Raw genomic sequence first — 16,049 nt, 5'->3', positions numbered from 1 at the left:
CTCCCTTAATTCCTGCATTGGGGAACCCCTGGGATCACAGTGGCCGTGTCTGGGACTTGTCTGGGCCTGCTCTGCCCTTTTGGGCTTTCAGGAACAGATTGAGGAACTTGCACTTGAGTCTTGTTGAGAGTAAATGTAAGAAAACAAAGACAAGGGGGAAGGGAGGGAGCGTGATGCTGTTTCAGAAGCAATAGCGAGGTTTGCACGGCTTTGCTCTCTGCACTGGTGAAGCCTGGTGCAAATAAGAAAATATCAAGTGTTCTGTCCAACCCATAATTAAAAAGTGGATGTTCTGTTTATGTGTTTTCTTACAGCTGGCAGCATTAGAGAGACAAATCTTTGACTTCCTGGGTTTCCAGTGGGCTCCCATCCTTGGCAATTTCCTACAAATAATAGTTGTCATTTTGGGTTTGTTTGGAACCATCCAGTTTAGGCCTCGATATATAGTCGTGGTAAGTCTCATTTATTATATTTCTTTTTGTTTTTTGCCATAAAACCTGTCATATTACAAAGCAGAATTTTCTTGGTTTCAAAAGACCAGATGGTATTTCTGTAGAAACTGGACAGGTCTCCATGTCTTTTTACAAATTTAGGACTACTAAGTGAATTTTTTTGAGATTTTGGACATTATCAAAAACAGATAACATGGAGAAAGTGCTGCCAAAAACATGACTATGGTACAAGCCAATTAGACTATGTAAATAAATAAATAAAGTAAAAATTGTTCTTCTTTCTGTAACAGAATTGATCATGATTATAAAAAAAATTGCAATGGCCAAGTTATATTTGACTGCATCTTTCTCTTAAGCAGAGAGGAGCAGTGATTGTAGAAATTTCTTTGGTCCTGTGATCCATGGGTTCCAAAGTCTCCTTCTCACTTACATGTAATTTTGCCAAGACCTGTATTTATGGCTTTGACCCTAAATTATTGTAAATTCTCTCTGATGCTTGTAACTTGAAGCTTCTCAGTTGTTTTTTTCCCATGTTCTCAAAATATCCAGGAATAAAAAGAAATTTCAAAGCCGTGAAGTAAACTGCCAACAAAAGAAAAATCTCTGTTCCTCTCGCACGTTCATTTTTGAATGTAAGAATATTATGTCTTTACCTGGTAATGGCGGTATTTGGAACATTTTGGTTATGTTGTCAGTAATGGTTTTTAAGAGGCTAAAGTTATCTTTTTCCTCACAAAGGAATGAAAAAAATGTTTGCTGGGGAGAACTTGTTAAACAAATACTTTAAAAGCTTCATGTTTTCTAGTCCAGCCTGGAATCCTGTAATTCTTTGTCATGTCTTAAAAGAAAAAGGGAACAAAAGTGCATCCAAGATTACACTCATGTTAGCTAAGCTTACAAGCAGACTATAATGAATTGAAGATGGATTGATATAAAAACCAGCACTTTTATCTATTATCTGTGGTTGAAGAACTGGGCATCCATGAATCGATGATTCACCTTTCTGCTTCATGCTCTCCATTTTATGCATAAGAAGCGAGTGTAAGCATCTGTAAAATTATGTGGGAAATTCATGTCTGAAGTGCAACACTACAAAATTTCTTGCTCCTCAGGTTCATCACTGCTGTTCAATGATGCAAGCTCTGTTTAAATTTTCAAATGAACTGCAACAGATGTTGACTGTTTCTATATCTTTTCCATTGTAATTGAACATTTTAGGCTGTGCAAAAGTTGTTTTAAAGTAGAGGTAGAAAACTCATAGTTAAAGAAAGAAACACGTCCCCTGCAAGGTACTTTATGCTGCTTTAAATGAACTCCTATTCTGATTGATCTTTACTCATATATTTAGGAGCTCTAGCTCTGGCAGGTGCCAATACTCATTACTGGGGGAGATCAAGGCTTTAGAGCCCAGCTGGTCAGAGTACAGTGCTAATAATGCCAGAGGTCACAGGTTTGATCCCTGTGTGGGCTATTCTGTTAAGAGCTGGACTTGATGATTCCTGTCGGTCCCTTCCAGCTCAGAATGTTCTGTGATTACCCATTTCTTCATCCCATCACCACCTCTCTGAGTGATCTGTGATTATATCCTTACTAGCGTAGGGTTTACAGGGAAGTAGGAGTAGTTTGAGCCAAATCCTGAAGTCTGAAGGCAATCTGTAACATGAAGTGTCTGTAACTGACCTCACACTCAAAGCCAGCAGAATAGGATGGCTGTCACATGCTCTTGTTCCCACTGTCCCCTGACTGAACACTTCCCCAGATCCTCTCCCCCACTTCTGGCAGGAGTTAACTGGATCTGTCAGTAAGTCAGTTCCATTTCTTAGCTGTCAGAAAACAAACCTAGCAAAAAGTGGAGATTTTTTTGATGACCCGAACCCTGTCTGTGAGGTTCCAATGGTTGCCAAGGTTGGCGTAAGGCAGGGATTGGGACTGCATGTTTATGAACAGCAATGTGGAGGTGGAGAGGAAAGGAGGAGTTGCAAGACTTCTCTTGTTGCTAGCTCCAAACTTGTCAGTTCAGCCTCGTGCCTGGCCTTGCCCCCAGGTTGAATTCAGAATACCTCAAGCCAGCATAAGCAAAACTCCCTTTGCTCAGCTGCTGCTTCAGTCCCTGTGCTGTTCCTCTCTTTGCACCAGCACAGGTACCAGTTCAGGCACTTGGTAAACTGAGAACAGATCCAGATTAAAAGCAACCATTTTCTTTACTGGTGTTAAAGTGTAGGTGAGCTCTTTAATGTGCTTTGCTTGTTCCAGAAGATGGGAGAGAAGAAATGGGAGGAAGTAGCCAGAGGAAGGAGAAAAGTGCACGGAGTCTTTCCACAGCAGTGCAGGGTCACACCAGCTTTAAGTTCTTGTTGAGCATAGCCTGAGAATCTTCCAGTCTAGATCAACACATGCTCCCCAGAAGCTGGGCTTCCTAAGGCTGTGCCAGCCACAGTTCAGCTTTGTCCACTGTCCCCAGAAGCCCCAGAAGGAGTCAATGGTAGTCACAGTAAAGACCCCTACCAGTGCCAGCTGCATACTGGCTGTATTCACTAAGGCAAAAGTGACTGCCAACCTATAAACTTTTACTGCTGACTTTAAAGTCTGTTTAATGCAAATCTTCAGCAGTGTCCTGAATTTCAGTATTAAACACAATGAGGAGAGATTCTTACCAAGGCTCTGAGTAGTGAATTAGGCTTCAAATTTATGGAGAAGATTCATGGGCCTCCATGTTCATAGGTCCACTTTCAGCCACATCTAAGTCTCTGGATTTGTTAGTGGTTTGCCTCCCAAGAATTTGGTACTGTGTCTGTGGCTGAAGAAGTATTTTGAGTCATGCTTTTATGTACTCTTATGTACTTTTCTGATTTCGATTAAATTTAATCCAGTTTAACTGGAAAAGTAACTAATTTCTTCAAGAAAATTACGCTTAGTGTCCATTGTCTTTTCCAGAAGACTTCCCTGGAAATCAGCTTCACTAATGCAGATGATCCCATCACAATATTAAAAAACTGAAGTAAAGAGAGAATCATGTCAGATACAATGGTTTACTTCTGTAAACTGTCTTCACAAAATTAATCTGGCATGTGTGCACACAAATTGTCCTCATGATAATCTGTCATACTCTGATGGTGATCTTGACTTCAGTTGACCAGCTCTAGAGCCATTGTTTAACCACAAGAGAATGTTTTTCATCTATCTTGTGTGCAGTGAAGTCTGTGCCTGAAGGTTTCCCTGATAAGTGAAGTTACACAAAAGCTTTCACTTTGTCATCTTATGCTGCATATGTCATGTTCAATCTCCTCAAATTTTGAAATATGTAAGGAATGGGAAAGTAAGTGAATAAATGTAATACATGTAGGGCCATAATTTGAAGCGCATCTATACTGCAGTGAAATATGAAAGTGCTTCTGCAGGCACAATTGAGCAGGCTTTTGTTGCAGATACATAGAGCCAAGAGGTTCAGTGAGGGCTGCAATAGAAACTGATAAAAACAATAGCAGTTGCACGCTTCTGACTCTTCCACTGCCACTGAACTCAGTATGGCCAGTTTATCACTAGGATTTAGTGACTACATAAGCTGCACCATAAATATAGTCATTGTAGATTAAAAGTTTGAGTAAAGAAATTAGTTTGAGCGATATAAAATTTGTCATCAGAGCTTTCTACCAAAACAAAAAGTCTCACTATCTAAGAGCTGCCATGCAGTGCCTGATACATGAGGCGTCTCTGTTGAATTGAATTGTTATTCCAAATAGTTAAAGATAGTGGTTCATGTTCACTGTATACAGTCCCTCAGATAGAGGACTATATGGATGGTGATTCTGAAATAAATTTAGAATTTCACTTGCTCATACTTAAAATACCAAGTCCTCAGAGCTTAGGAAACAGAGAGAGGGAGTAATAACATTGACTCCAAGTGTCCTAATTAGTTTAAATTCAATAACTATTTCTAATAGGTTCTGTATTAATTAGTAATTTAGGTAAATGTTGTGAACAATTTGTCCTGTCACTAAGCGGATGTGCTATTTTCAGTATTTGAATATTTTGTGACTGAATTAAACCTGTGCAAAGTTCCCAGGGGGTATAAAAGTGCAGAGCTGATTCCTAATTTTCCCACATTAGTTCATTTGAAACTTACCCAAACATTTGCAAAGAAGAAACAGCTGAATTTCAGTTCTTACTATGCTGTTGCACTCTTGTCATGAAGCTCCAGAGCTCTGCTGTGATCTGTTTCCTTGCTCATGCTTTTCTTTTCTTAACAGATCTTGCTATCACCAGCAAAATTTTCAGGCTGTTAAAATTGATTAATAATGATGACAGGATACTTGTTAAAGCTGAGGATCTTCTCCCTCTGCTACTTCTGATATTGGACTTCAAAAGGCTTCTGAATGATGAGTCATATAGCTAAAATTGCAAAAGCCAGGCTCAAAGCTGAAAAAAAAGTTAATAGTGAGAGATGGAAATAATATATTTAAATAGGGAGAATCTATGGTGGAAATCTCTTCTTTACTTGCCTTAATGTATTCCATTAAATAATATGATATTTAGGCAATGGATATAGTTGAAAAAGCAGGAAAGAGTTTCTTAAAAACAAACAAACAAACAAATAAAATACCAGGACAGCAGAAGAAAGGCTGTATAGGATATTTTATTCAGTATTCAAGCAAATGTTATACAGACAGTGAAAACACCTGTGAAATATCTAGGTGTCCAACATTACTTGTTGAATTATCCTTCCTGGTAAGTCCTGTGTTGTTACTGCTCCATCATATTGATTTATGTCACTTCCCTGGCCATCTTTCATAATATGGCTAATAACGCTCTGCAAATACTGATGCCAGGTATTACAGGGGGATGATTTGACAACTCAGTGGTTGCTCCTTTCTCTTGAAGTATCCTCAAGCCAACATTCATTCCCTCTAATGCCATGAATGACACTGTCACAGTAGTTGCTGCACTTCAGATTGAAATGTACTCTTGAGACAGTTTATTCATTAAAGCTAAACTTATCCCACAATCCTTGTAATATTCAAATTATAAAATTCCCGTTTTTCTTTTCCCTAACCAGTTGTTCTTTGGATGTTGTGTCCATCCAATGCAATTGTTTTAACTTAGAAATGTTTGTATTTCAATGCATCTCTGCATTGATTTCAATATGATTCTAGAGTCAAGAGGTTGTAGAGTCAAATCTCACTGTTGTAGAGAGGCTGACATTATGAAAGGGGATATTTATTAAAAGTTTAACCTGTAAGGTTTAGTGAGTACTCCCTCCAAGTTATTGGTAAGACTTCAAATGCTTCCTCACACCACATAGTATACAATCATTAGTGCAAAAGGCCAAGAGCAAGAAAAAAATGTAGTGCATCATGGGGAGAAATAAGCAAGGATTATGACCTGGTCCTAGGTCCTTCCTCTAGAAGGAAACTGTTACAAAAATGTTCAGGTGATTTTTAAGTGGTGCATCATTTCAGATATTAAATAAAAATACCAATTCTTCTTTTTGATTCAACCTGTGTGGAAAATTCCTTTTTCATGCCAGATGTAGTGAGGGTTGTGACACTGAGTATGAGGCCAGCTGAGCTGGGTGATCAGGATGTGGGTGGCCAAAGCATTGCTGGGTGTGGGGAAGTGAGAGTGAGCAGACCCAGCAGGATGGACAGGATAATGTTCAGGACGCAGAGTGGGAGAGGTTAAATGGCAGGTCAGATCGTGAAACACGTTAGGTGCCTGGGAGGGAAGTGAAACCTGAGGGTCAGTGTGGGCCTGACGTCTCAGACCTTAACCATTCCTACACTGAGAGAAAATTGCCAGCGTGCATGATGTGCCCCTTCACACAGAGGATGGCAATTTGGACTGTTGCTCTGCTAACAAAAATAAGAAATCTGCATCATGGATCTAAAAGTTACACCTTTTTAATGACTCAAGCAGGTGTTAGTGTGTTGCCACATAATGCAATATTGCATATGGCTTTGGGTTTTTTTAACCTAAAAGGTATATACATATAAATTTATTCAATGCATATAATTTCAGAAAGTATTACAATTTTTTCAGAAAGAAATACTCAAAATTTTAGAAAAGTTGCTTTTAAAGCCCTTCTATGCAGTCTTACTATGATTCTTCTATATATTTTCAGCTTTGAACTAGATAGACACCTGCTAATTTTTATATTTTTGCCTCAGTTTCAGTAGAAAGGATAGACATTTGGGGGTTTTCTGGTGATCACAGATGTAGAACAGAAATCTGACTTGCAGAAAACAGAAGACAATGGGAAGAGTGAGGCACATGCTTCAAGTAAAAAAAGATTGCTTTTGCTATGAAGGCTGTGCTCAGTAGCTGAGTTATCTCTGCCATCAACCACTGAAACCTATTTTGACACAAAGTGAGTCACTTTAACAAAACCTGTCACATGCTTTGTTTTCCCCTTGCATTCTGGATTCTTGTCTTGAGACCTTGTGGTCTGATTTGCACAAGTGCTGCACGTTCAGCCACAGGGAGCTGAACACTGAGTTTAGAAACTGAGGGTATGACCTCAAGCATTCTGAAAAATGAACTCTTAAGGACCTCAAGTTGGATGCTTATAATGTATGAATACTTCTGAATGTAATCTCTGCATGTATCAGAACATCATTTGCATTCTGAGAGCTGTATCATTCCCTTATAACATAAAATAAATTAGTTAATGTTTGTGCAGCTCTCGCACATTACAGCAATGAGCATCTTAGTAAACCTCATGAGGAAATTAATATTCTGTCCTCAGAGCAGGGTCTGAGCCACAAGGAGAAAAGAAGTCTTGAGGTAGCTGTTCACAAAATGTGTTAGGGGAGGTAAGATCTTTTAAAATAAAAATATATCTATGATGATTTTACTAATGTTTGGATTGTACTGCACAGCCACAAAACAGAAAAATTAAGTTGGCATGCATAGCCCAAATTCTGACATTTCCTGCTTTCTTGCCTTTGCTGTCTTATAATCTTTCCTTTAGTACCTATAAAACTATGCAAGGAAAGAATTTGCTCCTTGAATATCCAAGAAGACAATAACTTTCTTACTTAAAAAAATTATATAGTACCAATTACTGAATATAATGTAATTGTTATGTTTACAAAGCAAATGGGTCTCAAATTTAGATCTCTGCAGCTCAGTAGGAAGAGCTTCTCCATACACAGCAGCTGGGTTTCAAGGTGCACGCCTGCTTTGCACCTGCACTTCTCTTTCAGCAATCCTCATAGTGGAGCAGGAACCAAACTGGTTCTTACTGTGTAAAACAGCATAGCCTGGCCTGGGAAAGCAGGCTCTGCTCTGGCAGTTTCTGCCTCAATAGTACAGCATTGGTGCCCATGGGACAGAATGAGGCCATTAACAGATTTGGCTTGGCCTGGCAGATCAAATAGAATTCCTTTTGTTGTGGTGACAGATTTAGTTCACAGTGAGATAAAAAATTCTTTCTTAAAAAGGAGAATACTTCCAAATAGTCTAAATTCTGCTTTTTACATGCATCTTGGATTGTGTGAGTTGTTCATTAATTTTGAACTCAGCATGTAATGATCTGAATATAAATGTTAGAAAATCAGTAGTTGATGATGGCATCAAGTTACTACAAAGTCAACAAATGTAGTAAAAAGTGATATACTCTAGGTTAATCATATGAATAGTACAGACCTCATATTGCTCACAGACCACAACAGCTTTGTCTTTTTTATAATAACCCAGCCTTCAGCTGCCACACTGCCCTTCTTTGTAAGACAGAGGAAACGGCCCAGGAGTGTTACTCTTGTTTTGGTTCTTAGTGACCTACTTCTTGGGCCATTGCCCAACTGCCTACAGACCTCAGAAGAAATTATATTAAAGCAGTTGACCTTTTTGATGTACAGAAATGGCCCTGCGCAGGGGGGGAGTAATCAAGGAGGGGAAAAAGTTCAATCCTCTTTACTTGAACCTTTCCTTGTACATGACGGGGAGAGGAATAAAGAGGGGAACAAAACCCAAAACTGTCCAAGGCCAAACTGATGGCACCTGTGCAATGCGTTGTAGTTCAAGATGTGGAACTTTAATGATTATATTGAAGAAAACAATAGGCACTAATCCTTATCTGGCCACAGCTAAGTAGATTTGCAAAAGCTCTTAGCAGTGGTTTTCTCCACTGTGAAGGCTCCAAGTGTGTGAATGTGAAGTGTCAGTGCTGCTGCTCACTGCATTTGTTCCAGTGGATGCAGCTCCAGCATGGCTGCAGGGACACTTGGTCCATCAGGATGAGATGCTCCTGAGGTGGAGTGCCTGGGGAGTTCCTTGGGAATAGGGTACAGCTGTATGTCAGAAAACAGTGCATCCATAGAGAAATGGTGCCAGTCTGTTGTGCTGACAGGTAAAATGCAAAAGATGATTTGAAGTAGATTAATTAATGTCCCATTCATGCTGTGAGTGCTGTATGAGTTCAGTGTCATGCTGGAAAACCCAGGAGAGGTATGGGTATGTTAAACTGTTAAGTGTGCTTTGTAGAATCAGATTCATGGCAAAAGGCTTGGAGAAGTGGTGAGCTAATTTTAATGTAATAAAGTGTGTTTTACTGTGAAAGATTCTCAAGAGATCAGATTTACACTTTACCTATTTGTTTAAAAAGAAAAAAAATCTAGATTACCAGATCAATAGATCTGGGTTTTTTGGTGGTGAGGTTTTTTCTTGTACCTTTCTCCATAATATTTAAAAGTTACTTCAGTAATATTTATTTATTTAAGGTATTTTGCTTATCTGAATATTCCTTTAAAATAGCTAAATTTTTATTTAAAAATGACTCAGAGTTGTCCCAAAACCAGTCAGCATTTTGGACTTAATTGATATCAGTAGGATAGTGTAAAACTGTAAAGAATAAATCTGTTTTATTGGTATTTATTTAGTACAGCAATGAATATTGAATTTCTAATTTCCGGAGGTTCTTAGGGGACTTCTGCAGGGGGAGCTCCTTTTCTGAACTCTCTGTTCTTGGCTGTTCCCAGAAGAACAATGCTTATTGATATCAGTTTTTTATTATTGATCTGCTCAGTATGAAGTCGTTTTATCTTAACGTTTTATTTTTCTCTCTTTCTTGCTCTCATCCGTCTTTGTGTTTAGTACACGGTGTGGACTGCCCTGTGGGTCACCTGGAATGTTTTCATTATCTGCTTCTATTTGGAAGTAGGAGGGCTCTCTAAGGTAGGTCACTTACCCTTCTTCAGATTTATGGGAGGGTGTCTCAACAGCAGGACTCTCAGATCTCAGAAGACTGCAGCCACAGAGGAAAAAATGTTGTTGTTTGAACATACAATTTGATCTTCAGAGTTTCCCTCCAACAAGAACTGTAATGTTTGAACTTCTCTCTGCTAGTAAATAGCCACAGGTTTGAAGTACATTAATGCAATGAACCTGAATTGCAGTTGCCTTCTAAAGTATCATCCCAAGGTGAGAGGTGGGAAGGTATTCAGTTGTAAATTTGAGGTAGTTTTTGATTGTTGAAAAGCAGGCAGTGTCATTTTGGTTGAATTTTCAAGTGTGTGTAAAAAATGTGAATTTCCAAGGATGCTTTGAAAGAAAATTACTAAGAAGGTTAATATTATAACTTGCTGAGCAAATTGATCTCACAGTGAGAATGTTAATTCTTTATAAAAAAGAACAAGTGGCAAAGGGTGACTTTTGTCACATCTGAATAAAACTTTTCTTTATATGACACTCAGTGTTTTAGTTCACTAATTCTTTATTCAATCCTCTGATTAGAGCAGAAATGTTTGCTAGAATGGCACATCAAAAGATGTGCACTCGTTCAAGGGAGCACTTAAGTTAGCATAGGTTATGCTCAGCACTGTATCTGCAGGCAATTTCACACAACACCTGCTGGTTTTTATCCTCCAGTTGGACACAGATGATGCAGATCGTGGTTTACCACATTTACCACATTTAAATGATTCCTGGCACATGGCACATGGTGATCCCAGCATTATTAATAGAATAAATGTCACTGTTACTGGTTGTAGATTTAGTGACTTGAACTGCATCACTGTTAATTCATGCAGTGCTTTTAGAGAATGCAGTCGTGTGCAGTGTGCTCTGGGAAGACCCTGCTTGAGCAGGGAGGCTGGACAAGGTGATCCACTGTGGTCCCTTCCAACATGACCCATTCTGCGAATTTTTGTTTACTCCACTCAGAGTGGAACATTTATGAACTATGTACTTGCTAGGATTAAGCTAGGATTCCTAGCTTTTGGTTGACAACAAACAGAAAACTGATGAAACCAATTTAATAAGAAATAAGATTTCATTTACTCAGTAGAAATTACATTTAAATTTAAACTTTCAGTGATAGGTTCCTTTGGTGATAAAATTTCATAATGAAAAGCTGCAACAGTTTATTTTTCCTTCAATTATGTAGCTCATGAGGAGTTACAGGCTTGATAAAGAAATTAGTACACTTCATAGAGGATCAAAATAAATTATTCTTATGGTATGTTCTGACTCAAAAATCTATTAGATGAACAGAAGAGCAACACATAGAAAAGATGAATAGCCAAATAATTGTTCATTCTTATGACACAGAGGTTGTATACTTTTATTTAGTTGGGTCACGTCTGTTTTTGTAGTGACTATTATATTTATGTATAGGGAATATATTTATCTAAAGGCTTAGGAAGTGGAGCAAAGCTTTTAGTCTGACCCTTGAATTTGTTTGCAAGTGATTCTGATCATATGCGCAGTTAAGAGGTTTATAAATCCGCAGGTTTGAATTTAAATCCTTCATCTTCCAGTTTCACTTCTGTTTTTCGCTTTTTTGCTCTTACTTAGCGTGACAATCACAATGCAGAGAAATAGTAGCAAAAATACTACCTGGCAGTTGACAAAATTCCCTTTTATTAGGGTCTACTTCAGTTAATCTCAACATTTTTGTGAAACTTTTTTCTTGTGGTTTATAATTACATTTAAAAAGTGTTTCTCAACAAGGTGATAGACACAAAATTATTTCCCTGGAAGTTAACTGCTCTTGTATAAATTACGCCAAAGGTATGAGTATTGAGACTAACTTAGCAATGATAGAATTCAGAAACCTTTTCAGTACATCACAGAATTTTGGGCCTATTTATTTGTCTTTCTGAAAATTTTGCTAGATATGATGAGGCCATCAAGAGACTAAGGTCTTTTTGCCCCATGTGCATAAAGTACTGGGTATTTATTATTTGGTTAATATGTCACACTAAATTTAATTGGGACCCATATTTTATCCAAGATGCTGGTTGAAAAAATTAATAATTTCCTCCATTAATATGTTCATGTGTTGTCATACATGATAGAAAGTGCTGTTATCAGAGTACATTAGTGTGGTTGGGAAATCAAACACCATAATAAGATTTCCAAGTATGGTTGTTTATTCAGCATTGAAATCTTGGCAGGCAATAGTCACTTTTTTCCCCTTCCTATTGTTCTCTTTTTCCATTAAAGAAAGAAAAAGAAACTGTATCTCTGAAATGAATACAGGTTAATTAAAATTTTAAACTTCTGTTGACATTCTATCAGGGAAAATTGTGATGCTGTCTGGCAGGTGACTGATTTCTGTTGGCTTGTTTGTTTTTAAGCAGTACCATGTTTGCATTTGCTCTGACCAGAATGAGTTAGCTCTTGGTGGTGTCCCATGAGTTTATTAAGTCTTCAATCATGAATGCTTCTGAAAATCCAAATTCATACAATAATAAATGGTAATTTTAATTCAATGTCAACCCATGGAGCATGCATACAATGCAGACAGACTTTTCAAATGGCATAGAAGAATCTACCACTACTGAAATTTTGTTTAGATCTTGTTTCTAAAGTTGGGAGGAGGATCTTCTTTGAATATTCACGGTTTGAATTCTGCCAGGAAGTTCCACTGCAGGTAATGAAAGATTTGAATGCGAATAAGAAGGACATAGGTAATGTAGGCCTGTTTACTGTGAAAGTTTGAAACAGAAACATTTTCCCTTCAATTACCTTCAATTATAATTCTCTTGATAAACTGAACACCCTCCACACTATGGTGATTAAGGCAGTCTCCTGGGAAAAGGATGATATAGATTCAAGTCATCTTGGGTGCAAAAGGGAAATACACCCAGCTCTCCCACAGCTGCTGTTGTCAGTAGAAATCTAATGACAACTGTTTCCCCTTTAACTGCCTTATAAACAACATAGAGGTCAAGATCCTTCTTCACTTACGTTACAGATGCACAAATAAAATTGTAATGCTTTTCTCAGGGCTGAAGAAATTGTATTTGATCAGAAATAAAATAAATATGCCTATATACGCCTTTTTTATTAGTATTTTTTTTCTGATTTTAGCAGCAGTGAAACTACCCATACGAAGTAAATGAATTTTGCCTGTCTTTTTTAATTTACTACTTTTCTGAAATTGGAAACATAATTTTTAGTGTTAACCATTCCATATGAGAGAAACAAAGCTGTTATTATAACATGATCTTTTAATTCTTTGCTGCAGGATGGCAGTTTGCTACATCCATACATAAGCTCATTAATTGTTTTGATCTCATTCTGTCTTGAAATGAAATTAAGTTCTAATTGTCACATTCCAGAGTATAGGCATTAAAGCACGTAGACAAAAACACAGACTGTTTTCCTGAAGTTCTGTATGTGCTTAAATATGGACCCCATAATTTCTAATGTGTGTAAGCCAGCCCTCCATCTGCTGTACATGGTATTATGTACTAGTAATAGATGGTATTATGTACTCCTGTACAAAGGAGTCTTCATCTGTTTAGAGTGTACAATTATTAATTCTTTTGTTACATCCCTCAAATATTTCAGATCCAGTATGAAAATAGGTATATTATTTGTATTTATCATTTGCTATTCCAATTTTTTTTTTGTAGACCATTTTTATACTGCTTTTGTATTTGTGAGTTACTGGCATTTCTTTCCATGTATTAAAGCCTTTATTTGGTAAATGTATAGCAGCATTATGGTACTGTGTACTCCTTTCCTGTTGTTTCATATGCCTTACTTATGCACCTGGGGAACATTGATGAGCTCTTTTCTTTTTCAAGGATATTTCTGTTTGTCCTGCATGGCTTTTCCATGGCATGATTCTTTGCTGTGAACTGTGCCTCATTCTGAATTTAAGTTTTGCTCTCAAAATTGAGCTCTGTGTCAATTTTAAGTTTTGCTCTCAAAATTTGAGCTCTGTGTAATTTTCTTGGCCAAGGATTTGCCTGACACACAGTCATATATTCAATAGGAGACCACTTCTAAAAGCTTATGTTTCTTACCTTGTCCTTAGTTTTACACATTGAATGCATGTGAGCTCTCTGATCTGCCTGTCGCATCAATTTCATTAGCCTTTCCCCGGAAGCCAAAGGAAGTTTTGCTTATGTAATTTAATGAAACAATTCTTTTTCATGTGTTTTTTCCCTAGAAATATTTACTTTGTTCAATGGATGATCAAAGTTTGTAGGGTTCCCATCCAGATTTATTAAGCTGGAGACAGAACTGTAGGCCAAATTATTGGATGGATCTGTAGTTGGAGGATAGAATTATCTGACAAAATTAATTATTTCTTCCATCTGAGGAAAAAATTGACTAATAATTTACTTATTAAAATGCTGAGAGACTGGAAACCTAGTGCTCTTTTCCAAACAAAATGTTGTATGTCAGAATGAGAGTTAATTATGTGAACTTTATACTGGCTACTTGTGAAATCAAATTTATTCCATCTGGTGCATGTCAGTCAATCCTTAATTGTTCTGCAATTATATCTAATCATCTCAAATGGAGTAAGTTAAACTCAGAGCCAATGCTAATTTGTATTAATAGAGATGTTATGGTGTATGCTTGGGTTTGTGTCTTTATTTTTAATGTGAAATGAGAGCAGTGGTTGAATTTACATTAACAATATGAAAGAAAAGGTGACTCTCTTTCTAACTTGTGCTGATGTAAGTGACAAAACAGACACCATTATTTTGGTTTAATTATTGTCTTAATTAGCTCCATAGAATTACCCACTCCAAAAAGCTCAGGGACAAAGTTGGCAGCATCCATAAAACCAATATTGAAAATCAATAGATGGAGGATAAAGGACTTCCTTAGTCTAAGCAGAGGATAGGTCATTGTGCATCTACTCAAATGTAAGTGACTTTTATGTGGAGGAAGGGTTTTTCATATCCACTGGGAAGAAGAGCAATAAATAATTTACTGAGCATGTGGCAAAAAAGATTTGGTTGGAGGTCAGGTGAAGCATTTTAATAATAATGACACTGAAGAGGATCTAAAGCTGTTATGAAGCCTTAGTAATGGACAACTCTTCTACTGCACTAATTTTGATCTGTAGATACAAGTCTCTGTCAAGATAAAACCCCAAGTGAGTGTCCATGGATGGTTTAGGGTAGGAGTGTTTACTTTAAAAAAATTAGTACAAGTTGAAGACTCAAAACCTTATCTTAATTAAGAGTCTTAAACAGTTCATCAAGACTTATTCCAGCTGGGGAGCTTGAGGTGTCTCTGGCTTTTCCCCCCAGAGGGAGTGTAGGGGCTCAGAAGACAGGAGACCCTGGTGAAGTCTCCTGGGATGCTGACAGTGGGTTTTGGGTGTGCACAGGTGGGGTTTTACTGTTCAGCTGTGTGACAACAGGAGGGAGACAACACTGTCATTGCTGCTCACTCTTGGTAGAGATTAGATCTCTGTTACAGACAAAACTTTTGTGCTGTCTGTTCAGTTGATGGATTTTCAGCTGAACACAAATCACTGCCTTCACTGGGAGCAAAGCAAGATGATAACAGTGTATTTCTTCACTGCTGTACATAGTGTGTACATTCATGTACAGCTCAGCTGAGAATTTCTTCCCACACACCTCTTGTTCATCATCAGATCCTTTTGATCACCATCTCTCTTGGGAGACTACACACCCTTAACTTCTAATTCTCCTCACTGCTGTGTGTTTGTTTGCTCCAGGTGATGCCATCAGCTGCTACCAGCTGAGGTGTGCACAATGATGGATCATGCACTGGATGTGGTTGTAGGCCTTCTGCAATTTCTAGACATTACAAATTATAATTTTATAGCAGTAGTTAAATATAATCTTTTCTGAACATACGCACTAGTAAAATTCAACTTGCAGAAATTAAACCTGATGAAAAGGTTTGGTTTGTTTCTTTGAGGTTTGGACTCCTTCACCTTCTCCTCTTTCCTCTACCTTATTATTCTCAAAGAGTTTAAAATATTTTTTTTCTAAGTAATGCTCCAGAATCTTCTCTCACATTAAAAAAGGAGGAATGCTAATCAAATAGTACTTTAGTAAATAGAATTAAGATAATATAAAGCAGAACCAGACCAAATATAAGTTTTAATGCTCCCATCATATAATCCATTTAACTCCCTTGGCCTTCACCCTTTCTATCAACCAGCTTTCAGAAGTAATTTTTTGTTTTTTTAAAAAAAGGTTTTAAAAACAGTTCCCTCCTTTTAATTTTTCTTGTGCCCTTTCCTACAGCAGAAGCTCCACTGAAATGTGTTTGCTAAAATATGAACTTTTAATGTGACCTTCCTTATTCAGGTTACTCCTCCCATCCTGCTGCTCTCTCACTATAAAAAGAAATAATCTCCAGGTTCAATTG

General features: G+C 37.5%; 1 protein-coding gene across 3 annotated transcripts in view; it reads left to right on the top strand.

Annotated features, from left to right (window-relative positions):
* Positions 1-16,049, top strand: part of NKAIN3 (sodium/potassium transporting ATPase interacting 3) — a 337,593-nt gene that overhangs the window by 158,329 nt on the left and 163,215 nt on the right. For all 3 annotated transcript variants that reach the window (XM_054284754.1, XM_054284753.1, XM_054284755.1), the window contains exons 2-3: positions 315-452; positions 9,543-9,623. In XM_054284754.1, the coding sequence (XP_054140729.1) occupies positions 315-452; positions 9,543-9,623 (219 nt within the window). The remainder of the gene's footprint in view (positions 1-314; positions 453-9,542; positions 9,624-16,049) is intronic.

Source organism: Melozone crissalis, unplaced genomic scaffold (assembly GCF_028551555.1).
Source record: "Melozone crissalis strain CALT ecotype California unplaced genomic scaffold, PUWL_Pcris_2 ptg000042l_1, whole genome shotgun sequence".
NCBI classification, from domain to species: Eukaryota; Metazoa; Chordata; class Aves; order Passeriformes; family Passerellidae; genus Melozone; species Melozone crissalis.
Note: the sequence above shows the minus strand (reverse complement) of the source record. Positions and strands in the feature narration are given on the sequence as shown.